Below are 19598 nucleotides of genomic sequence, written 5' to 3'. Positions count from 1 at the left end.
AGCCCAATGGCACGCTCTCTCCCCCTAGACATCCAAAGCTGCCGGCTTCCCTTCCTTCCACAATTTTGGGCATTGGGTCCTGTACTTTCACCCATCCTCGCCTTCTGACCAAGGGTCACATATCTTAGCAAATAGGGGCAGCCCCTAGTCCAATATATCATCTCCTCAGCCTGTTAAGACCAATCCAAATTGGACACCCAGTCTGTCAAAGTCAGGATTTGAGCACTCCACCAACAATGCATTACATCCCGGGGCACCACCGCCAGAAAGGCCAGCCGGGAGGGGAGCTTAGGAATCTCCCTCAACACCCGAGAAAGCTTCAGTTACACCCCAGCCAAGAACACCATCAGTTTAAGGCAGTCCCACAATTTGTGTACTAGTATCCCCCTTTGGCAGCAGCCCCTCGGACAACAATCAGCATGGCATGGAGTCTTTTTTGTGTAAAGTATGCTCAGTGCAGCAGTTTCAGTTGTATAAGTCTAAAACCAACCAGGATGGCAACCTCTCCCAGGTACCTACAGGCAGCGCCCATGGATCATCTTACAGCCTTACCAGGTCTCTCAACCACTTCTCTATCAGTTATTGCAATGAGGCCTGACTATTGTACAGGAGTGCAACTGGGATATGGCATGCCTATGGTGTGGCGCTCCCAGTGCCCGACACTCCAGCGGACTCTCGTCTTCCAGGTCTTGGGGGCAGGGGATCCGACAGTGTAGAATGGAGCAGACCTGCAAATAGCTCAATAGTTGTACCCCTGGCATGCCTATTGGCCATGCACTTCTACAAACAAAAGCAACCCTGTATCCCCTTGCAGGCCCCCCACTTAGAGATCCCAATCCTAACCCAGAACCCAGAAATGGTAGCCGACACAAACCGAAGTACTGCCAAACTTCTCAAATCTGCCCAGCCCATTTCCCGAGTTGCAAATCTCCAGGCCCTGATCACTGAGGTGGTCGGCCTCTGGATGGTCGCTAAGCTCCCTGTGTCGATAAAGCTATCTTGCAAAATCGCGGGGCACCAGTTCCAGCGGTCCACCATAAAGGCTGTCACCCTCTGGTCCACAAAGAATGAGTCATTAACTGTCAGAAGGCTGGTAACCCAGTAGTACAGCTTCAAGTCAGGAAGGGCTATTCCCCCATCCATCAGACTCCTCATCAAACTTCTGCGGGCGATTCGTGGGGCACCCCATCCCCAGAAAAGGGACTGAATCTCCTCCTTCACTGCCCAAAAGAATCTGTTGGGGACCACACATAAAGAATTCTGCAGCACATAGGAATTTGGGGAGGTAGGCCATCTTGTATAAGGCCGTCGTACCCACCATTGAGAGGGGGAATTGATGTCAGTGTTCCACATCCCTGCAGAAGATCCTCTGGATACGTCCCACTTTGTTGTCAAAGAACAGTTTTTGATCCGTGCTCAAAAAGATTACCAGGTAAGTAAAGCCGACTTCAGTTCATAAGAATTACTCTGGTCACACACACTCTGGTCTCCATGTGAGCAACAGAAATATTATAGATTTTTCACAATTAATAGTTATCCTGGTCAACTGTCCAAAGATTCTTAGCATCTCCAACACCGTCAGCTGGGACTGGTCTAGCTGGGCTAGAGAAAGCAGGACATCATCACCATAACAGGAGACTACATCCTCACCATACCAGAGGAACAGCAACGCGTTCCACCAAAACCAGCTTGCCAACATCTCCATTGCCACTGCAAACAACAGTGGTGAAAGAGGGCAAAGTCCAGCCATTATCTTGTTAATTGATAACACCTACAAGCCCATCCAGTGTGGAATATACCTAGCTGTGTTTGCAGCTATGTTTGGGTGTCTGTATACTGTAAATGCAGATGCACACAGTATATTATGTTATGTAATTATGTTATGTATTACCAATTTTGAGTGTGGGTAAGAGCAATGAAAAAAAGAAGGGGGTTATGCAAGCTCAAATTACAGTATGAAAGTCCCATTCATCAGTACCACTGCCAACGGCTTGTAGAAGAAAAGTTGCACCCATGCCTGGTATGTTGGACCGAAGCCTATTCACTCCAGAAGGGTCAGCAAGTAGGGCCATTCAAATGAATCAAATGCCTACTCAGTGTCCAACAAAAGTGAGCAAGGGACGTACGTCTGAGCATACCCTTCCAACTTATGGCGAACAAAGCGGTGGTCGCCATAAGTGAGGCAGGGTATGCTCAGACGTGAGTCCCTTGCTCACTTTGCCACTGGATTCAAGCAAGCCTGGCTGAAGGCGGCTGAAATGCCAGAAACCGGTCCTAGGAAGCTTGTTCCCGGTCCAGGAAAGGCATGGCTTGGCAGTTCGGGCTGGACTGTTCCCATGAGGCAGAGGGTCAGACTGATTTGCATATGGCCATGTCTGAACTGGGGTGGCAGAGTGGGCTAAAGAACGGTGATGGATTAAACCCAGGTCTGTTGACTGGGTGTGGAAATCGCTATTTTTATAGTGATTCCTACATGCATAGGCTTTTGCGAGTCCTTAATTGCGATTCCTTAATTATCCCAATTAAGGACTCTCAAAATCCTACCTTGTTGCATGTGCTTGTTAGTCCCTACAACCAACTGGGGGGTAAACCCAATCAGCCCTCATTCTGTGATGGTCATCGTACTCTGCCAGAGCGGTGTCCCCATTCCCCAAGGCCCACCTGACATTTGCTGATCTAGTGCCCAGCAACCCCCAGGGGCCCCTCCCTGCTTCCTCACACTGCCCAAGGATGGAAGCTCTCACACCACCAGAATAACATGCCCCTCTGGCTCACCAGCCATATGGCCCTCTGCCAGGATCGTGCCACTCAGTCTGCTTGCAAGACCCACACGGTTGCCCCGACAGATGTCTCTGCTCAGTCCTGGACCACTGTCATGAGGGTTGACTTCTCGCCCCACCAGGCACCCATGCTGCACTGTTGCAGCCCTCGAAACACTCATGTATTATCAGTCAAATAGGATGTTCCTTTGGTGCTTCCAGGACCTTTGAGACCCTGTCCGGGCCTCCTGCTTCTTTTATGCACCATGGCTGTCAAGGAACGGCCCGCCGTGTCTGCCAATGCCTCTGTGGGCCAGACTCATCACCTCCTTGCATTCAAGGGTCCTCGACTGGAGGTCTCCCCTCGACCACATTTGGGAGCCCTTGACACCCTGCACTACCCCATGGGGAACTGGACCAATGCCTGGCAGCGCAACTCCTTCACATGGCCTAGTTCACCTGACTGAGCGTGGCCACCATCTAGCTAGACTTCACCGCCAAAGCCCTCCCCATGGGCCGATTTGCCCCTGACCATCGCAGCGGGCCCTCAGCAGCCCACACTGCTCCCATAGACACTGGGTGGAGACCAGGCGACAACTGATCACTTCCCCAGCGGTCTGGCAACACGCAGCTCTGGGCCAAAGGTCGCCTTAATTGCTTCTGGAACCACAGCAATCTGGGTTTGCTTCAAATTCCATGGATAGATGCATTGGAACACCCAGGCTCCGCCCATGTCATGGCTTCAAAATCCATGGATAGATGCACGGGAACACCCAGGCTCCGCCCATGTCATGTATTCCTGGTGCAAGGTAACACAAGCCAGTGGAATGCCCTGCCTTGCTTTTCTTTTTGTGTCAAATATGGCACAAAGTAATGACATTAAGATTTGCGTGACTTTGCAAATCTCAAGTAACATTGTGTGTCATGGCTGTGGCAAAGAAGTGTGCAACCATGAGGCAAAGTGTTAGTATATCCAGGCCTGATTGTACAAAGAGATGCCTCATTGTGCCAGTGGGTGCAGGTGGTGGGCACCGGTATTCAATGGTGGGCACTGTACTTAATTTTCATCATCAAACTTTGAACCCGAGTAAGAGGGGAAAAAGGCAGAAAAGGGAGAAAGAAGTAAAAGAGAAAGATAGGAAAAAATGGACAAGGGGAGAAAGCAGCAATGAAAAGAGATAAAGGACAGAAAGTGTAGGGAGGTGAAAGAAATAGACATGAGATGGAATCAGCAACCGCTGTGGGCTCCTGAGAAATCTTTGAGCCTCTGCTTTTATTTGATTTAATTTCACACATCAAGCACAGCATCATTACTTCAAGTTGAAAGGAGTACCACTTTATGTGAAACCCAAACATCGAGCACAGTCAAGGGTCTCCACCAGCAAAGACATTGAAGGCCTATCTAAAGGGTAAGAGGAGGAGTGGGGGCTCTGTACTAGGAGGCCTTGGACCTGAGGGGTACTCACAGATGAATGGAGCCCTGCACAAGGTAAGGGGGATGGGGGAGCAGTAATGGTTCCTCTGCAGACGGCACTAGAATGATGGATACACGGGCTGCTGTTACTTCTGAGTGAGATGTCCCCACTGAGACAGCTCTCTGTGCACAACACTGGCAGGGGTAGAGGGGCAGGACACTGGGTGGACACACACAGGGGTCACTAACATTCCCATGTTGATCTTCCCTGGGATTGCAAAAGCCTGACTTCAAGCTCTTTTGCTTGCAATGGAAGCTCCAGAATTATTTTAAAGCTTGGTGAGTTTTATCAGTTTATCGGTTCCATTTCCTCCATTGTATGCTGCATTGTTGCTCGGTATAAGTTATTGATCAACTTTTCTGTTTTATCTTTTCTTTTCTTCCTTGCAGGCCATCGAGGAAGAGAAGGCTGTTAAGGGCCTCTCTAAGCAGGACAGCTGCAGGTGCAGTACAAGGAATGCAGCTTTTCAGGTACGTGTGGAAGATTCAGCCATTGTTAGGGAAAGAGTTGCCTTTTTTACTCTTCTCTTTCCGACAACATGGAGAGGGGCGGTGGGGAGTTCTGCAAGGATGAAGGTCAAATCATTGATGTGGTCAGGCAGGTGCTGGCAGATAGGCCTGTACAGCTTGGGTGTGCTCCTTAATCTTAATTTAGGAAGAAGTTAATATAATCACAGCATGATACCGCTTCAGTTGGATGGTAAGTGATACTGTGAAGTGTTACGAACGTAGCGGTTATCATGCCTTGATGAAATTACAAAAATTCTGGTAAACATTTTGAATATTACCTTCTTCATTTAATAAGATACTGTTAAAAAACAAAAACAAGTTTATTTTCTAATAGTTATTACATTCCTACATACAAGTGTCATTGTAAAATTGGATGACCACTATTTCAAGGATAGGAATGTGGATTAATATTTGGTACTGTTAGTAAGTGTTAGAAATGGGGATCTCTGGATGGCAGGTTTTTACCCTTCCAGTCCTTCTAGTCAGGGTAAGGGGATTGCACTTCTAAAATAACCCCTGCTCACCCCCTTGGTAGCTTGGCACGAGCAGTCAGACTTATCTCAGAGGCAATGCATAAAGCATTTGCACATTACATACAATAACACAGTGGAAACACTAAAAAAGGACACCATACCAGTTTTAGAAGAATTGGCAATGTTTTATTTGGGTAAAGCAAGACCAAAACAAGAACAATCTGACACACAGAAATCAAAATATGAATGTTGCAAAAATAGACTTAAAATACAGTTCCTTGAAGTCGATAGCTCCATCCAGGGCTATCACGGCATCGTGATCAAACAAATCCAAAAAGGTTCAGGCCGACCACAGTGTTGCTGGCTAGCCAAAGTGTCAGAAAGAACGCAAACAGTACTTTGGAAATTAGGGGCATCGTGGACCTTGTGATGAGCTCTGAATAGACAGCATTGGCAGGTGTCGGTCCTGGAGGTCGATGCAGGAGTCGTCTGACCATTGAAGTCACACATGTTACAGATCGAACTCCGTGAAGCTGAAGTCAGGAGTGCGGTGTCGGCAGGCATTGGGACTGCAGTGCGAAGTGGAGCAGTGCGGTGTAGAGTGCCCTTTCAGTGCAGACAGGGACTCAGTGATGGCATTGTGAGTCCAGAGTAATGGCACGAAGTGGGCCGTGCTCGTTGCTGTGCAGATTGAGGTGCAAGCAGCAGCAACTTCGTCGTGGAAGTGCTGTTGTCTGTAAACCCAAGGCTACAGTGCGAAGTGAGGCAATGCAGTGTGTGGGCCCACAGGTCACAATGCAAGCAGAGGCTCGGTTGACGATTTGGAGTTGATGGCGCTGGCATCGGTGGGCCAAGGCTATGGCGTGGGATGGGGAGGTACGTTTCTTAACTTACGAGAGGTGCCCCCTAGACCACAGACCAGGTAACAGCATCATTGTCATTGTGGAGCATCGTCATCAGCGAGGCCAGGTGGTGATGTGAAGCAATGCGGTGCTCTAAGTTCACCCTGCAAGGAATGGCTCAGTGTTGGAGTCAGGTGGCATCCTCGGTGAGTCCAGGATTGCAGTGCAATGCTGGTTGTGGTCTCTGTGGTGCCAACAGGTCATGAAGCTGGCAGCGGCATCATTGACAGCGTCAAGTTGCTTTTCCCACTGTGGCAGATGAAACAGGCAGTTCCACATGCGGGTACCCAGAGGACGGTGAAGTCTTTGTTGTGCTTTAGACTTCCAACAGGAGTAAAGCTCTACTTCAAGCCCTTTGAGAAACTTTGCAGGCCAACCCTACAAAGAAACACACAGCTCTTCTTCTTGGTAGGTCTTTAGTCCAAATGAGTTCTAAAGTACTGAGTTCAGGGCCCAAATATTTATACTACTTTTCCCTTTGAAGTCTTAGACAAAAAGTCTATTTGGCTCTGTAAAATCCAGTTCTGTCCTGCCGTGTCTAGCTCAATTGTAGGAGGAGGTGACATCATTCTGCAGAGCAGACACAGCCTATTCAGGTGCTAGTGAAAAATTCCTCCCAGCACTCTAAATGCAGAGAGGTTTATTCAGCCTGGCTATGAGTCACCCAGGAAAGGCAGGACACACCTCAACCCCCCCCCCACACCCCTGTGACTGTTTAAAGTGAATGCACAATCCCAACTCCTGTCATTTCAAAGCCAGGCGGTGAAAACACAAACAGGCAGAGGTACACAGGACTATTTACTAAGAAAATGCCCACTTTCTAAAACTGGCATTTTCAAACACAATGTAAAACCCGCCTTCGCTAACCATCTTCAAATCTCTAGCTATTTGCAATTGAAAGTTACACTTGTAAAATGTTATTAGGCAGCTCCAATGATAGTTTACGGGTGAGCTAGCCCTTCCAATAGTGAAAAACGAACTGCACAGTATTTCACTAACAGGACATGCAAAACACATTACTACATGTCATATGTTTTACATACACTGCACCTGGCCTTGGGGTTACCTTGCATCTAACTTAGGGGTGCCTTACATGTAGTAACAGGGAAGGTTGGGGCCTGGCAAGTGGGTGCAATTGCCTGGTCAACATAGCAGTCATAAACTGCACACAGACACTGCAGCAGCAGGTCTGAGACACCTTTGAAAAGCTACGTGTCTGGGTGAAACAACCCGTGCTGCAGGCCCACAAGTATCATTTGACTTAGAGGCCCTGGGCACGCACAGTGCACTGTACTAGGGACTTACTAGTATATCAACTATTCCAATCATGAAAAACCAAACATAACACCATTTACAGTAGGAGTACTTGCACTTTAGCACTGAATAGCAGTGGAAAAGTGTGCAGAGACACTAAACCAACAAAAACGAAGTCCAACATACCATCAAAAACAGGAAGTCGGAAGGCAAAAAAGACAGGAGAAACATGCCAAAAGATGCCACGTCTAACCGGAAGCGACATGTCATGAAACACATGTTGGCCATTTTTGCGTTTTAGCTAAATGTTAATACATTTATTTTTTTCAAATAAAGAATCCTTACAGAATCCATTGCCTTGTTTGTCAGACCTCAAAACCCAATGCACTTTGCCTATATGTAACTGCAGATTGATTACATATACAGCTGTTAGACCTATCAAACTTAGGGTGGTCTTCACCTGACGTTTTTGCTCCAGGTTCTGCCGCCTTAGTGATGAGAACTCCCAGGAGGTTGGGTAGTTCTCCCCACCTTTAGCTGGGAGAATAAGTGTTAGACCTGACAGACTTAAGATGGTCTTCCCTCATAACATTTGCCTACTTGCCTCCAATTTGTGATGGATTTTTGCTTCTGCCGGACTTAGGACTCTTTACCACTGCTAACCAGTGTGTTGTAAATAAAATAAGTAGTCCAGGTAAGTTTCCAAGTAGATTTATTGTAGGTAAGAAGTTTCCAAGATGAGAGCCCCACCAGGAGCAGCCTTGCTGCTGCTCAGCCCATCTCCAACTGACACTCACACACACAAACATTCCATTCACCAACATTCTCTCTCCCAGGCACTCAGGCTGAGCAGCAGCAGTATAACACAGTGCTAAAGTGCTTGTGCTTTGTCCCCTAAACATGGGTTGATTGGCATATACCTAAGGGGCCTATTTAATGTACTTGAAAGTCCCTTGCAGAGTGGTAATATCATATACGCAGAGCCTTTAAATTAAAGCCTACCAGTGGGACTGCAGCACTTATTGTGCCACCCATCTAAGTAGCTATATGTTCTAGGCCTGAATGAATTTAGTGTCACTCTACCATGTCGACTTGCCATTTAAACTCCCTTGCCAAGACTTAAACTCCCCTTTTATTACATATAAGTTGCTCCCGAGTTAGGCCCTAGGTAGCCCATAGTGCTGGGTGCTGTGTAATTAAAAGGTTGGACTGGTACTTTTAAGTTTTACCTGTGCTGGTAGTGAAACACTCCTAAATATATTTTTCACTGTGGTGTGGCCTACCCCTCCCATAGGGGATTTCTTATTATATTTAATATGTGTACTTTCCAATTGGGAGAACTCAGATATCTCATGTTTGGCACCTCTAAAATTGTAATGATAAATGCTATTTAATTGTAAAGTCAGATTTTTCATTACAATTTTGAAAACACCACTTTAAAAAAAATGCATTTTGCTGCCCTTAGCCCTTTGTGCATGCAGCCTGTCTTGGGCCACATAACTGAGTGTAGCTGACAGTTAGACTGTGTTCATTTCTCCCAGATAGTCACACAATAGACAGATTAGGTGTGCCTCAATGGGCCATCAACTGGTTGGATGGGTGGGCGGAGATGAGCACAGACTCACTTATGCATAAATAGGTCAAACAACCCTGTATTGTCATTGCAGCCAGATTGGCGCCAGGGTAGGGGAGTCAGGACATTCCAAGCACCTTAAAGAACCTTTCCAGAAACCTCACCCACCTTCCAGAAGAGGGGCACCAGGGTATAAACACAGGGCATTCAGACCCATTCTTCAGTTCACTACAGGGCCTGTGGAAGAACTCGAAGAGCACCGCCTGCTGCTGTAAACTGCTGTGAACTCTGCTAGACTGCTCTGTACCTGGAAGGAATGCTTTGCTGCCTGGAGCCTGCCTTGACCCCTCAGCGGCCAGCCCTGTTGTTGATCCCTACATCTTCACATTCACCCAGGATTGCCAGAAGTGACTTCAAAGGCTAGTTTGCTGGCCTCCGTTTCAGAGCCACAGGTACATAAAAGACTTCCTCCATTTCGAATCCGGACCTGCACCCTGCCTGATTGAGTCATGAACGCCCAAGAGGTGTCTCAGCAGTCCTGTACCCTGTACCCTGTGGTGCCAAAGGTGCCCAGATGGCCAATTTCTAAAACTTAGGATTTAAGAGAAAATTGGGCCAAAAATGCCCTGAGAACCATGAGAAGACCTGGATCAACCTGCTTGCATATCAGCTTAAGGTGCATTGGTAGTCGGTTTGACTTTGCGTCTTCTCCCGCTACATTCTTTGCCACAGAAGCAAATCTGTTTCAGAGGTCCTTAGCCAAAGGACTCCACAGTCATTCGACAATGACACTGCCTCCAGGGACACTCCTGCAGCCTTGCCCCACTGAACTTCTACACTCCCAGAAATTTGTCTTCAAGAATTCTTTTAAGTCCGAAGGTAAGCACTGATCAGGCCCAATCCACATCTTGAATCCTAACCATGTTCCTTCGCAGTCAGCCTTAACTTTTGACTGTGACCCAGACTCACACAAGCAGATGTCCGTGGTTGCCGATCTGATATTTATGTGCTAGATTTCACTAAAATCTTAAAAAATTCATAACTCCAGTTCTACTAATTGGATTTATGTTGTTTTGGTGTAAAATAATTTATTGAAATGTACTCTATTCTTCTAAGTTGATTTGGGATTTTTCTTGTGTTGTGTTTGCACGTTATTACTGTTTGTGTGCTCCATAAATACTTTACGTAATGCCTCTAAGTTAAGCCTGACTGCTTTTTGTCCCAAGCTGCCTATAGTGAAACACAGGTTAATTTGATGATTTTGTGTGGCTCTCACTGCTAGTGATTGTGTCTGTTGCTTGACCAGGGCTCACACCCCTGTCAACCAAACCCCAAGTTCTCACAACAGCCTTATTTGCCTTGAGAGGGTTCCCTGACCATCAGTTGTTCTATCTGTATTTGTACACATGTAATTGCTCAATCACATCTAGCAATCTTCATGGGCAGACAGGCAATGAAACAATATTGTTTATGTCTGCAAAGACTAAATTAAACTGTGTGTGCCAGCTGATGTGTTTTAGCACGGCCAACTGCAAATGTTGAGGAACATTGGCTGCACACACACTACTGGCCACGACAACTGGGCTAAGAAAGGTCCCATGACACAGAAATGTAGCACCTTTCAACACCGTCACTGCTCTTGGTCGAGTTCAGTAGACATAAGGGATAAAACCAGCAGCCTACATACAGAAGGAATTCCATTAAAATGTATTGGAAAGTCTCTTCCAGTCTTGCAAAATTGTTGTTGTTTACTCTGCCCTATTTTGACCCTCACACCAAGTGTTTCCTGATGTCTGCCATCTGTTTGTTGGCATGGACCAAGAACTTCTCTTGTTTTGATAAATATATATTTGCCTCCAAATATTGTGGTGATATCAAGGGTCATACTGCACATGGTGCTCGAGGGTGCAAAAGGCGTTTTCACCTGCTTTTTGCGCTCTAGGGCACTATTGTATTACAAAAGGGGACAGTAGACGCTTGTGCAACCCTTTCTGTAATAATGATCACACTAGCACACATGCAGCAGCAGCACTATATTCAAGGGGGACTCCCTCTTCTTCATGAGTGCGTGGTCCCATGCAAATGAGGGAATCACTTTGCCTCTGCACACTATATTATGGTACCATGGACACAGAAACAAACTGTCATTGTGACTCTTTAAGCCAAACCTCTGGAGGGGCAGAGGGTGTCCCATGCACAACATAGACACCCCTCATGAGGTAGGTGCAGTGACGCAAGTGACCTGCAGGGGGAGCTCTTTAACGTGCAGGCTGCACACAGCTTATTTTGAAAAACAAATTTGCACTGAGCATAGTGCTCAACATTAGACTGTGTAGCAGTTAAACCATAGATCCATAATTAAACTATACAATCAAAAACTAATATGATGTAAAAAAATATATCTTTTTTATTTCTCTTCTTTCTTTCCTTTCTTATAAATTATTTCAAATATTATAAAAAACATACATACATATATTCAATAGTTTTTTTCCGAAAGACTTGAATGTCCTAAATCTTTCACTATATACATGGAAACCACAAGTTGTTATACGGTATGATATGCCTAAGAGATGCAAATGTCATCAGTTGTTAAACAAAATCAATCACAGCTGGTCAAATACAGCGTATCTAAGCGATATTCTATTGGACACCAAACTTGTGTCAATTTCTAAGAGATTGATCAGAGATGTTAATTTTCAGGTATCATATGTGCACTGATTTTGAGAAGACACTGGTTACAGATCTTTACTATCACCAACGCGTTTCGGCAGAAGCCTTCCACCTGCACTGGGAAACATGGAGCAGATTGTAAATAGCCACTCCTTATTTCACTGACTGCAGTCCCCCATGGCAATCACTGGTTTGTAGCTGCCCTGAGGGCAGCTCTTTAATTGGAATAGGGTGCCCTGTCCCTGTGTGTGCAGCGCACCTTGTTAAAGGTGTGCTCTGAATCAAAGATGGACAGTGCTCCCTATCTAGGTGATGGACCCAGAAGAGTCAGCACTCCTGTTGGTTCACCATGAGCTAGACTGAAAGAAACACCTATCATGATCCACTTTACGGACTATGATGTAAAGTGGATTGTCACCAATATCAGTCCATTTAATTCAACGTTCGCCAAAACAAATGTGCTCAAGAAACCACAGGAGTCATCTGTAACATTCGGTCTCCACATATTTTGTTTAGGCTAAAAAGGATTGTTTTTCATTTCTATTATTAATTCAATTCTTCAAATGTTTTGAATTTTACTTTTTACTTTCGCAGAAGTCAATCATGACTCCTACAACATGTTCAGAAAATGTTACAAGTGCCAGCGAATTCCTTCTTCTGGGACTTCACGTCATTCCAGAGCTGAAGCCCCTCCTCTTCCTGCTGTTCGTCACCATCTATGTGTTCACTATTATTGGTAATAGCATCATTGTTGCCACGGTATCTGTTAGCGAACGCCTCCAGTCTCCTATGTTCTTTTTTCTGGGCAATTTCTCTTTTCTGGAAATCTGGTACTCCACAAGCACAGCTCCCAGCATGCTCTCGGGCTTACTAACAAACAGCAGCTCAATTTCCTTTGCTGGTTGCCTCATGCAGTTCTATTTCTTTGTTTCCTTGTTGACTAGTGAGTGCTTCCTTCTGATGGTCATGGCTTACGACAGGTACACCGCCATATGTTACCCCCTACATTACAGCACTCTCATGGACCGGGCAATTTGTGTTAAGCTACTTGCCAGTGCCTGGGTTGGGGGGTTTGCACCCCCATTTGTCACAGTAATCCTACTGCAAAGATTAAGATTCTCAGGAGAAAAAGTTATAGACCACTTTTTTTGTGAATTTGCTCCAATTCTGAAAACAGCCTGTTCTGAAACCTCTTACATTGAAGTGTACGTTTTCATCATGTCTTTTCTAATTTTATCAATTCCTTTTCTGCTAATCATCTTGTCTTATGTTTACATCATGACGGCCATCTTGAAAATCCCATCAGCCACTGGGAGGAACAAAGCATTCTCTACCTGCAGCTCCCACCTTGCTGTGGTCAGTACATATTTTGCCCCACTGATTGCAATCTATGCCACACCAAAAAGTGAAAGCTCCCTTAACTTAAACAAAGCCTTGTCCCTCCTCTACTCTGTTGCAACGCCGCTGCTCAATCCCATCATATACACTCTGCGGAACAAGGAAATAAGGGAGACGTGGATGAAGGCACTGCACAAGATATCTTAATCCACAGAATCCAAGCAAAGTCTGTTAACTGTCTGTTAACATGGATATAAGGCGGTACAAAAGGGGGTGGTGATGGACGGAGCATCTGAACATGGATATAAAGCAGCTAATTATACATATATTTGTTTGTGTCTTTCATTCACAGTTGCCTTCGCCTTTTCAGGTGCCATAAATGCGTCACATGTGAAACATTCTATTACACACCTTATATTCTTGATTTTTTTACATTATTATTTTTCTAACCATAGTTATATACATTTCTAATCTCACATTGTCTATTTGGTTCCCTTTTGATATTCCATACTTTGTTGAACATGTTTTATCATTCATTTTTAAGTTCCCGTGTTTACGTACAGTTTCTATCCATTCAATGTATTGTATCATACAGTATTTATATTAAATTTCATGCACAGTTATCATTCAGTAATTTTAACTGCTCTATGTTGCTCTTCTGTGTCTGTCATTCAAGTCATAGTCTGTGGCTATTCTCAAGGTAGACATGTTGCCCAGTCAATCACTTCCTGAAGGGTTGTACAAGTAGCCTGGCTAAGTTTTATTATTGAGAGTTTTAATGGAAAGGGAAGCTAGGATGGGGGCAGATTCTTTAGAATTCATGAACAATGAAAAACAAAACAAAAAGGAGAAAATTGTGACGGGAAAAAAGGAGTTTAAATTTTAAGTTATAGGAAAGAGGGTAGCTAAAACTATAAAGGAATGCCAAATGGTGATAGGTAGCTCACGGAAGAAGAAAACATGGAAAACAAAGCCAATTTGACCACAAGTTGCTGGCTCCACAAAATGGTTGTTACTGTATTGTCAGCAAAGAAGGAATAAGAAAGAAAAAGACTCAATGGTGGCCCATGGGACTCCCATGGATGGCAATGATGTTGAGGGAAAATTGAATAAATAAATTAAACATTTTCTGCTGTCCATTCAGGGCTCATAGGACTCCTGTTGGAGACATGTCGAATAAATGAATTAAATGTTTGATAGTGTCCATCCAGGGCCTATAGGATTCTTGTGGGAAGCAGGAAATTCAGGGAAAAATCCAATAAATGAATGAAATAATTCATGGTGTCCACCCAGGGCCCACGGGACAGCTATGGGAGGCGCGCGGTTAAGAAAAAACTTAAGCATTTAACTAATCATTGGTATCCCTCCAGAGTCCATGGGACTGCTGTGGGAGGCAGAAGGTTCAGGGGAAATCAAATAAATAAACTAAATATTTGCAAATGTCCATCCAGAGTCCATGGGACACCAGTTATAGGCAGGGGAATTCAGGGGAAATCAAATAAATAAATTAAATAATTGCTACTGCCCACCCAAAGCCCACATGTTTCCCTTGGAATTTACTTAGTGGGTTGCGATGACCACTCACAAAGGAGTCTCTATACAAATGTTCCTCAAGGAATTTGTTTCAATGATTATTCAAATGTTACATCAAGTCACAAGGAAAGTGAACAAAGAAATATTTACAACAGGGATATATTCAAAAGAAGTTGTATTCATAAAAAGAAATACATTCAATTCCTGTTCTCAGAAACACTGTCACTACTAATATTGCACAGCTTTATAGTAGTGGAACACCCTTTTTTCAATAGGTTTGATTCACCATTTCATGAATGTTTTTTTCATCAGAAACCTTTGTGATAGTTTTACCAAATATCTAGTCAAGTCTACCAATACTTCTTAAATAGTGCAGAGAATCAACCTCCCATACCTCCCATACCGCGGCTCGTCTTCACATTCAAAGTCCGTACGGACTTTGAATGTGAAGACGAGCCGCGGTATGAGAGATTAATTCTCTGCACTATTTAAGAAGTATTGGTAGACAATATAGCTACAGAGAGTTGACTAGATAGAGATTCTTCTGGCAAGGAGAAGAAAGAAATATTACATAGAGAATGTCTGGATACTGAGAAAGGCTGTGTCCTGAGGATGGTCTTATGGGTCTGTGTGACCAATGAAAGACCGAAACATCAACTTATTTACACCCGTTTTGTATCTGTATACATCAGTCAATTCCTTTAACATCTGTGTTTTGTACATATTTGGTAAAACTATCACAAAGGTTTCTGATAAAAAAGACATTCATGAAATTATGAATCAAACTTATTGACAAAAGGGTGTTTCACTATTATAAAGCTGTGAAATGTTAGTAGTGACAGTGTTGTGATTGTGATAGTGATTGTGTGTGGCTGACCAGGAGGAATACACAAAGCCCAACTGTCAACTACTTCAGACATGTGGTCAGAGACAGGAAGCAGGCACCAAATGGCTAAAGTAAGAAAATGCCAGCTTTGTAAAAGTGGCAGTCATTTTAAATGCAATTTAAAATCTGACTTGCTCATTAGTACTGATTTTAAATTGTGATCCCGGAGCAACCAAACTTGAATCAGTTATATCTTCCCAATTATGAATTACTCCTATAAAATGTAATAAGCAAATCCCAATGTTATCCTATGAGAGATAAGGGCCTTGTAGTAGTGAAACATGACTTTAAGAGTTTTCACTGCAAAACTTAAAAATACATGTCAAGATTCATAAATCTACTTTGCCCTGCTCTTGGACAGCCCGGGGCCTACCCTATGGGTGACAGACATATTAAAAAGAAAGGTTTGAACCTGGCAAGAGATTTAACTTCCCAGGTCGACATTCCAGTTTTGTACTTTACACACAAACTCTGCAAAGGCAGGCTGGAGACATGTCTAAAGGGCTACATAGGTGGGTTGCGCAACCAGTGCTGTGGACCCACTAGTAGCATTTAATGCACAGGCCCTGGGCACGTGTAGGGCACTCTACTAGGGTCTTATAAGACAATGAAATATGCCGATTGTGGATATTTTATGTAAGGAGCACAACCACTTAGCACTGGTCAGCAGTGGTAAAGTGTGCAGATTCTTAAGGGCAGCAAAAGCAAAATCACAAAAACAGGAGGTCTGAAGACAACATGTTAGGGGAAATGACACCAAGGATGCCAGGTCTTACATGTGTCCCCCCTTGCTGAAAGTGGGAAGACCCACCCAACCCCTTGGGTGTTCTTTTCACTAACACAGATGAACCTAGAGGGACCTTTAGTATTGATGTCATCTGTTCCAAGTCGGTGTTCACCATGAAGTCCATTCCCTGTAGGGAGAATGACCACCTCAACAGTTTTGGATTATTATCCCTCAATTGCATTAGACATCTGAGCGGTATCTAGTCTGTCTAAGCCTCGAAGTGAGTACCAAATAGATATGGTCTTCAGCGCCCAGACCACAGCAAAGGCTTCCTTCTCTATTGCACTCCACCTCTGTTCCTGGGGAAAGTAACCTACTACTGATAATGGCCACAGGTTGATCCAGGCCCTCATCATTTAGCTGTGAGAGCACAGTTCCAGCCATGCTCTGAGGCATATGTCTGCTCAAATGAACTCTTGAGAGAAGCCAGGGACCTTGAGCACGGGTGCTGTGAACATAGCCTCCTTCAGGATGTCAAAAGCGTTCTGGCACTCCTATGTCCAGATCACCTGACATGGCTGTTTCTTGGAAGTCAGCCCTGTCAAGGGGGGAAACAATGGTGTTGTATCCTTTGACAAATCACCTGTAATATGCAGGGAGGCCTAAGAAGGTTCTCAGCTCAGTCTGGGTCTGTAGGGTTCCCAAGCCAGAATGGTTTCAATCTTGGCCTGGAAGGGATGCACCTTGCCTCCTCCTACTTGGTGACCCAAGTACACCAATGAACCGTGTCCTAGCTGGCAGTTATTGGCCTTGATAGTCAGGCCTGCCCGCTGTAGAGCCTGAAGCACTTCCTTGAAGTGGCAAAGATGGTTCTCCCAGTTAGAAGAAAAGATTGTCTATGTAGAAGGTACTGAAGTTCTCAAACCCAGGCAGGACCTGGTTGACCAACCTCTGTAAGGTGGCAGGGGTGTTCTTCAACCCGAAGAGCACTACAGGCAATTGAAAGTGCCCTTCCGGGGTAGAGAACTCAGACCTTTCAAGGGCCCCCCCAGTAAAGGCAATCTGCTAGCACTTAGATGTTAAGTCAACCATGCTGAGGAAATTGGCAGCTCTTAGCCAATCTGTGAGCTTATCGGCTTGTGGGATGGGGTGAGCATCAGTCTTGGTAACCCCTAACACCACCATCTTGAAGACCTCCTCCTTAATGCTGACTCTCACCTTGTCAGACAACCTGTACATTGTATTCTTTACAGGCGTGCTGTCCCCAGTATCAACATCATGAGTACACCATGTAGTGAGTCTCGGGTTAAGGGAGATTAGAGAGGCAAACTGCCCCATTAACTGACTGCAGTCTCTCAGTTGGTCTAGGGTCAGTGTAAGGAGAGGATGACACCCTCAACTGACCCATCCTCCTGCTTAGAAGAAAGGAGGTTGGGAGAGGTTCACTCTACCCTTCCATTCCATTATCAGTGGCTAGTGGTTAGCTCAGACCTCTTAAAGTGGGGCTTGAGGTGATTGAGAAAGATAAAGGACCCTCAAAGGGTTTGTGGGAGTCTTGAGGTCCACCAAGTAGGTAATATCATTCTTTCTCTCCTTCACCTCATAAGGCCCAGGCATGTGGTCCTGCAGGGCCCTTGGCTTGATGGGCTCAATCTCCCATATATTTTGATCAGGCTGAAACTCTACCCGAATGGCATTCTTGTCATAATGATGTTTCGTTTTTTCCTTGTTGGCTTCCAGATTCCCAAGGGTGAGAGTTTGGTAGCACATTGTATGGTTGTGGTGTGGAATCATGTGGCTGACTACATCCTGGGGGGGCATCCTTGGAGCTTGCTCTCAGCCCTCCTTCACCAAACTGAGAGGTCCTCTCACAGGGCGCATAAACAGAAGTTCAAAGGGGCTGAAGCCAACCCTCTTCTTTGGTACTTCTCTACAGGCAAACAATAAGCATGCCAATGGGCATCGCACTTTCAACTCATTAGCTCTGTAACGTACTCTCAGGCTCGCCAGGATCAGGGCGATGCTCAATGGGGGCCACCTCCTGACTTCCCCACACTCTGACTAAAACAGTACACGGAGTATAGAGGCGATCAAGCGAGGGATGGCAAAGGGTAGCATCAGCGGTGGAAAGGGATTACCTGCAACAAAAAGCATACCATTAATACCATACATTAATCCTATCTACACTCAGTATGATCTCGCTAGAATCCTAACTATACCTTGTAGGTCACTACCAATACGATGTTCCTAAAGGCTCTAGTGAGATGTCTCTCTTGCGAATAGTGAAACAACACCACCTGAAAGAAACAAGAACCATTCACCAACAACAAACCATGAGTGGAGTGGTGTGGCTCACTGGTTAGAGGCGGCAGACCCGTAAGCAGAGAATGGCCCGGGACCAGGGTTCAATTCCCTACGCGGCAGGGTCGTGGACCAGGGTCAAAACGGACTCGATAATTCTCGCCTCGGTGCCTACTCTAACCAGGGAACACACTCGGCAACTCTGGGCATTAGGCTTGCCTCATCTCTACAACGGCCCCCCACAGACGCCGGGGATGCCTGGTTTCACCTTGGAGATACCCAGAAAGGGACCATCTCACAGGGAAAACCAGGACGGATTCCCCAGCGGTCTTCAGCGCCAGGATACTCCATGGAGTCGCAGTGCACTTTACAAGTACACCCACATTTACATTTACCATGAGACCAGATGGTATACTGCAATTATGCTTCTACTCTCTCATACTCACATCCATACCCCTTATTTCCCAGAACAAAAATAAGTCAAAAAAAGTATCCAAAGAAATCAAATAACCAAATCCATTGTTTCCAGTACAAGCAGAATTCGATCTCAGTTTAAGTAACGAAAAAGTAAATTGCTCGTGTATTCTTCCCCACGAGCTAACTCCAGGAAAATCCATAACTTCAGGTTTCAACAAAATATTAGAACAAAGTATTTATTTGCAAATAACGATACCCGCTCCGTGGTATTTGCAGAGTGGGCACAGTCTTTGCTCCCATGTCTTCTTTCCTTACCAAGAGCAATCCTGGAATAAAGGAGTCCTCCGTAGTCGCGAGAGGACGAGGCAAGGTGTGCTCTCACTCAGCCGAGCGGAATCCAGGAAAACAGCCCGCCGCAGCCGCGAGAGGGCGAAGGCAAGGTAGTTCACGCTCAGCCGAGCGGAACTTAGGAAACAGCCCGCCGCGAGCGGGCAATGGTGATGGTACAAATCGCGTCCTCACAGGAGGTGAGACGCGAAGATCGGAAGGGCTCAGCCGAGCCTTCAGAATACTCCGTGGGTCCGTCTTGAGATCAGAGGATCCGATAGCGGGATTCCAAACGTAAGGTCACCAAGCACAAACAGCATGGCTGTTTGAGAAACACTGGAACAATCCAGAATAACGTACAAAGCTATCGCGTTGCTACGTGATATTTATAACTTTTGGTCGCTTTCTCCCAGAAGGCCTTCTGGGTGATGTAGTCATGGACAGGACTGTGCAA

General features: G+C 45.3%; 1 protein-coding gene across 1 annotated transcript; it reads left to right on the top strand.

The window, feature by feature from the left end:
• Positions 1 to 1336: 1336 nt before the first annotated feature.
• Positions 1337 to 13160, top strand: LOC144798214 (olfactory receptor 6B9-like). Its single transcript, XM_078668962.1, has 3 exons — positions 1337 to 1432; positions 4624 to 4704; positions 12210 to 13160. The coding sequence occupies exons 1-3, from the start codon at positions 1337 to 1339 to the stop codon at positions 13158 to 13160; spliced, it is 1128 nt and encodes a 375-aa protein (XP_078525088.1).
• Positions 13161 to 19598: the final 6438 nt, after the last annotated feature.

Source organism: Lissotriton helveticus, chromosome 12, assembly GCF_964261635.1.
Source record: "Lissotriton helveticus chromosome 12, aLisHel1.1, whole genome shotgun sequence".
Taxonomy (NCBI): domain Eukaryota; kingdom Metazoa; phylum Chordata; class Amphibia; order Caudata; family Salamandridae; genus Lissotriton; species Lissotriton helveticus.
The sequence above is the reverse complement of the archived record's forward strand: the minus strand, read 5'-3'. Positions and strand labels throughout refer to the sequence as shown.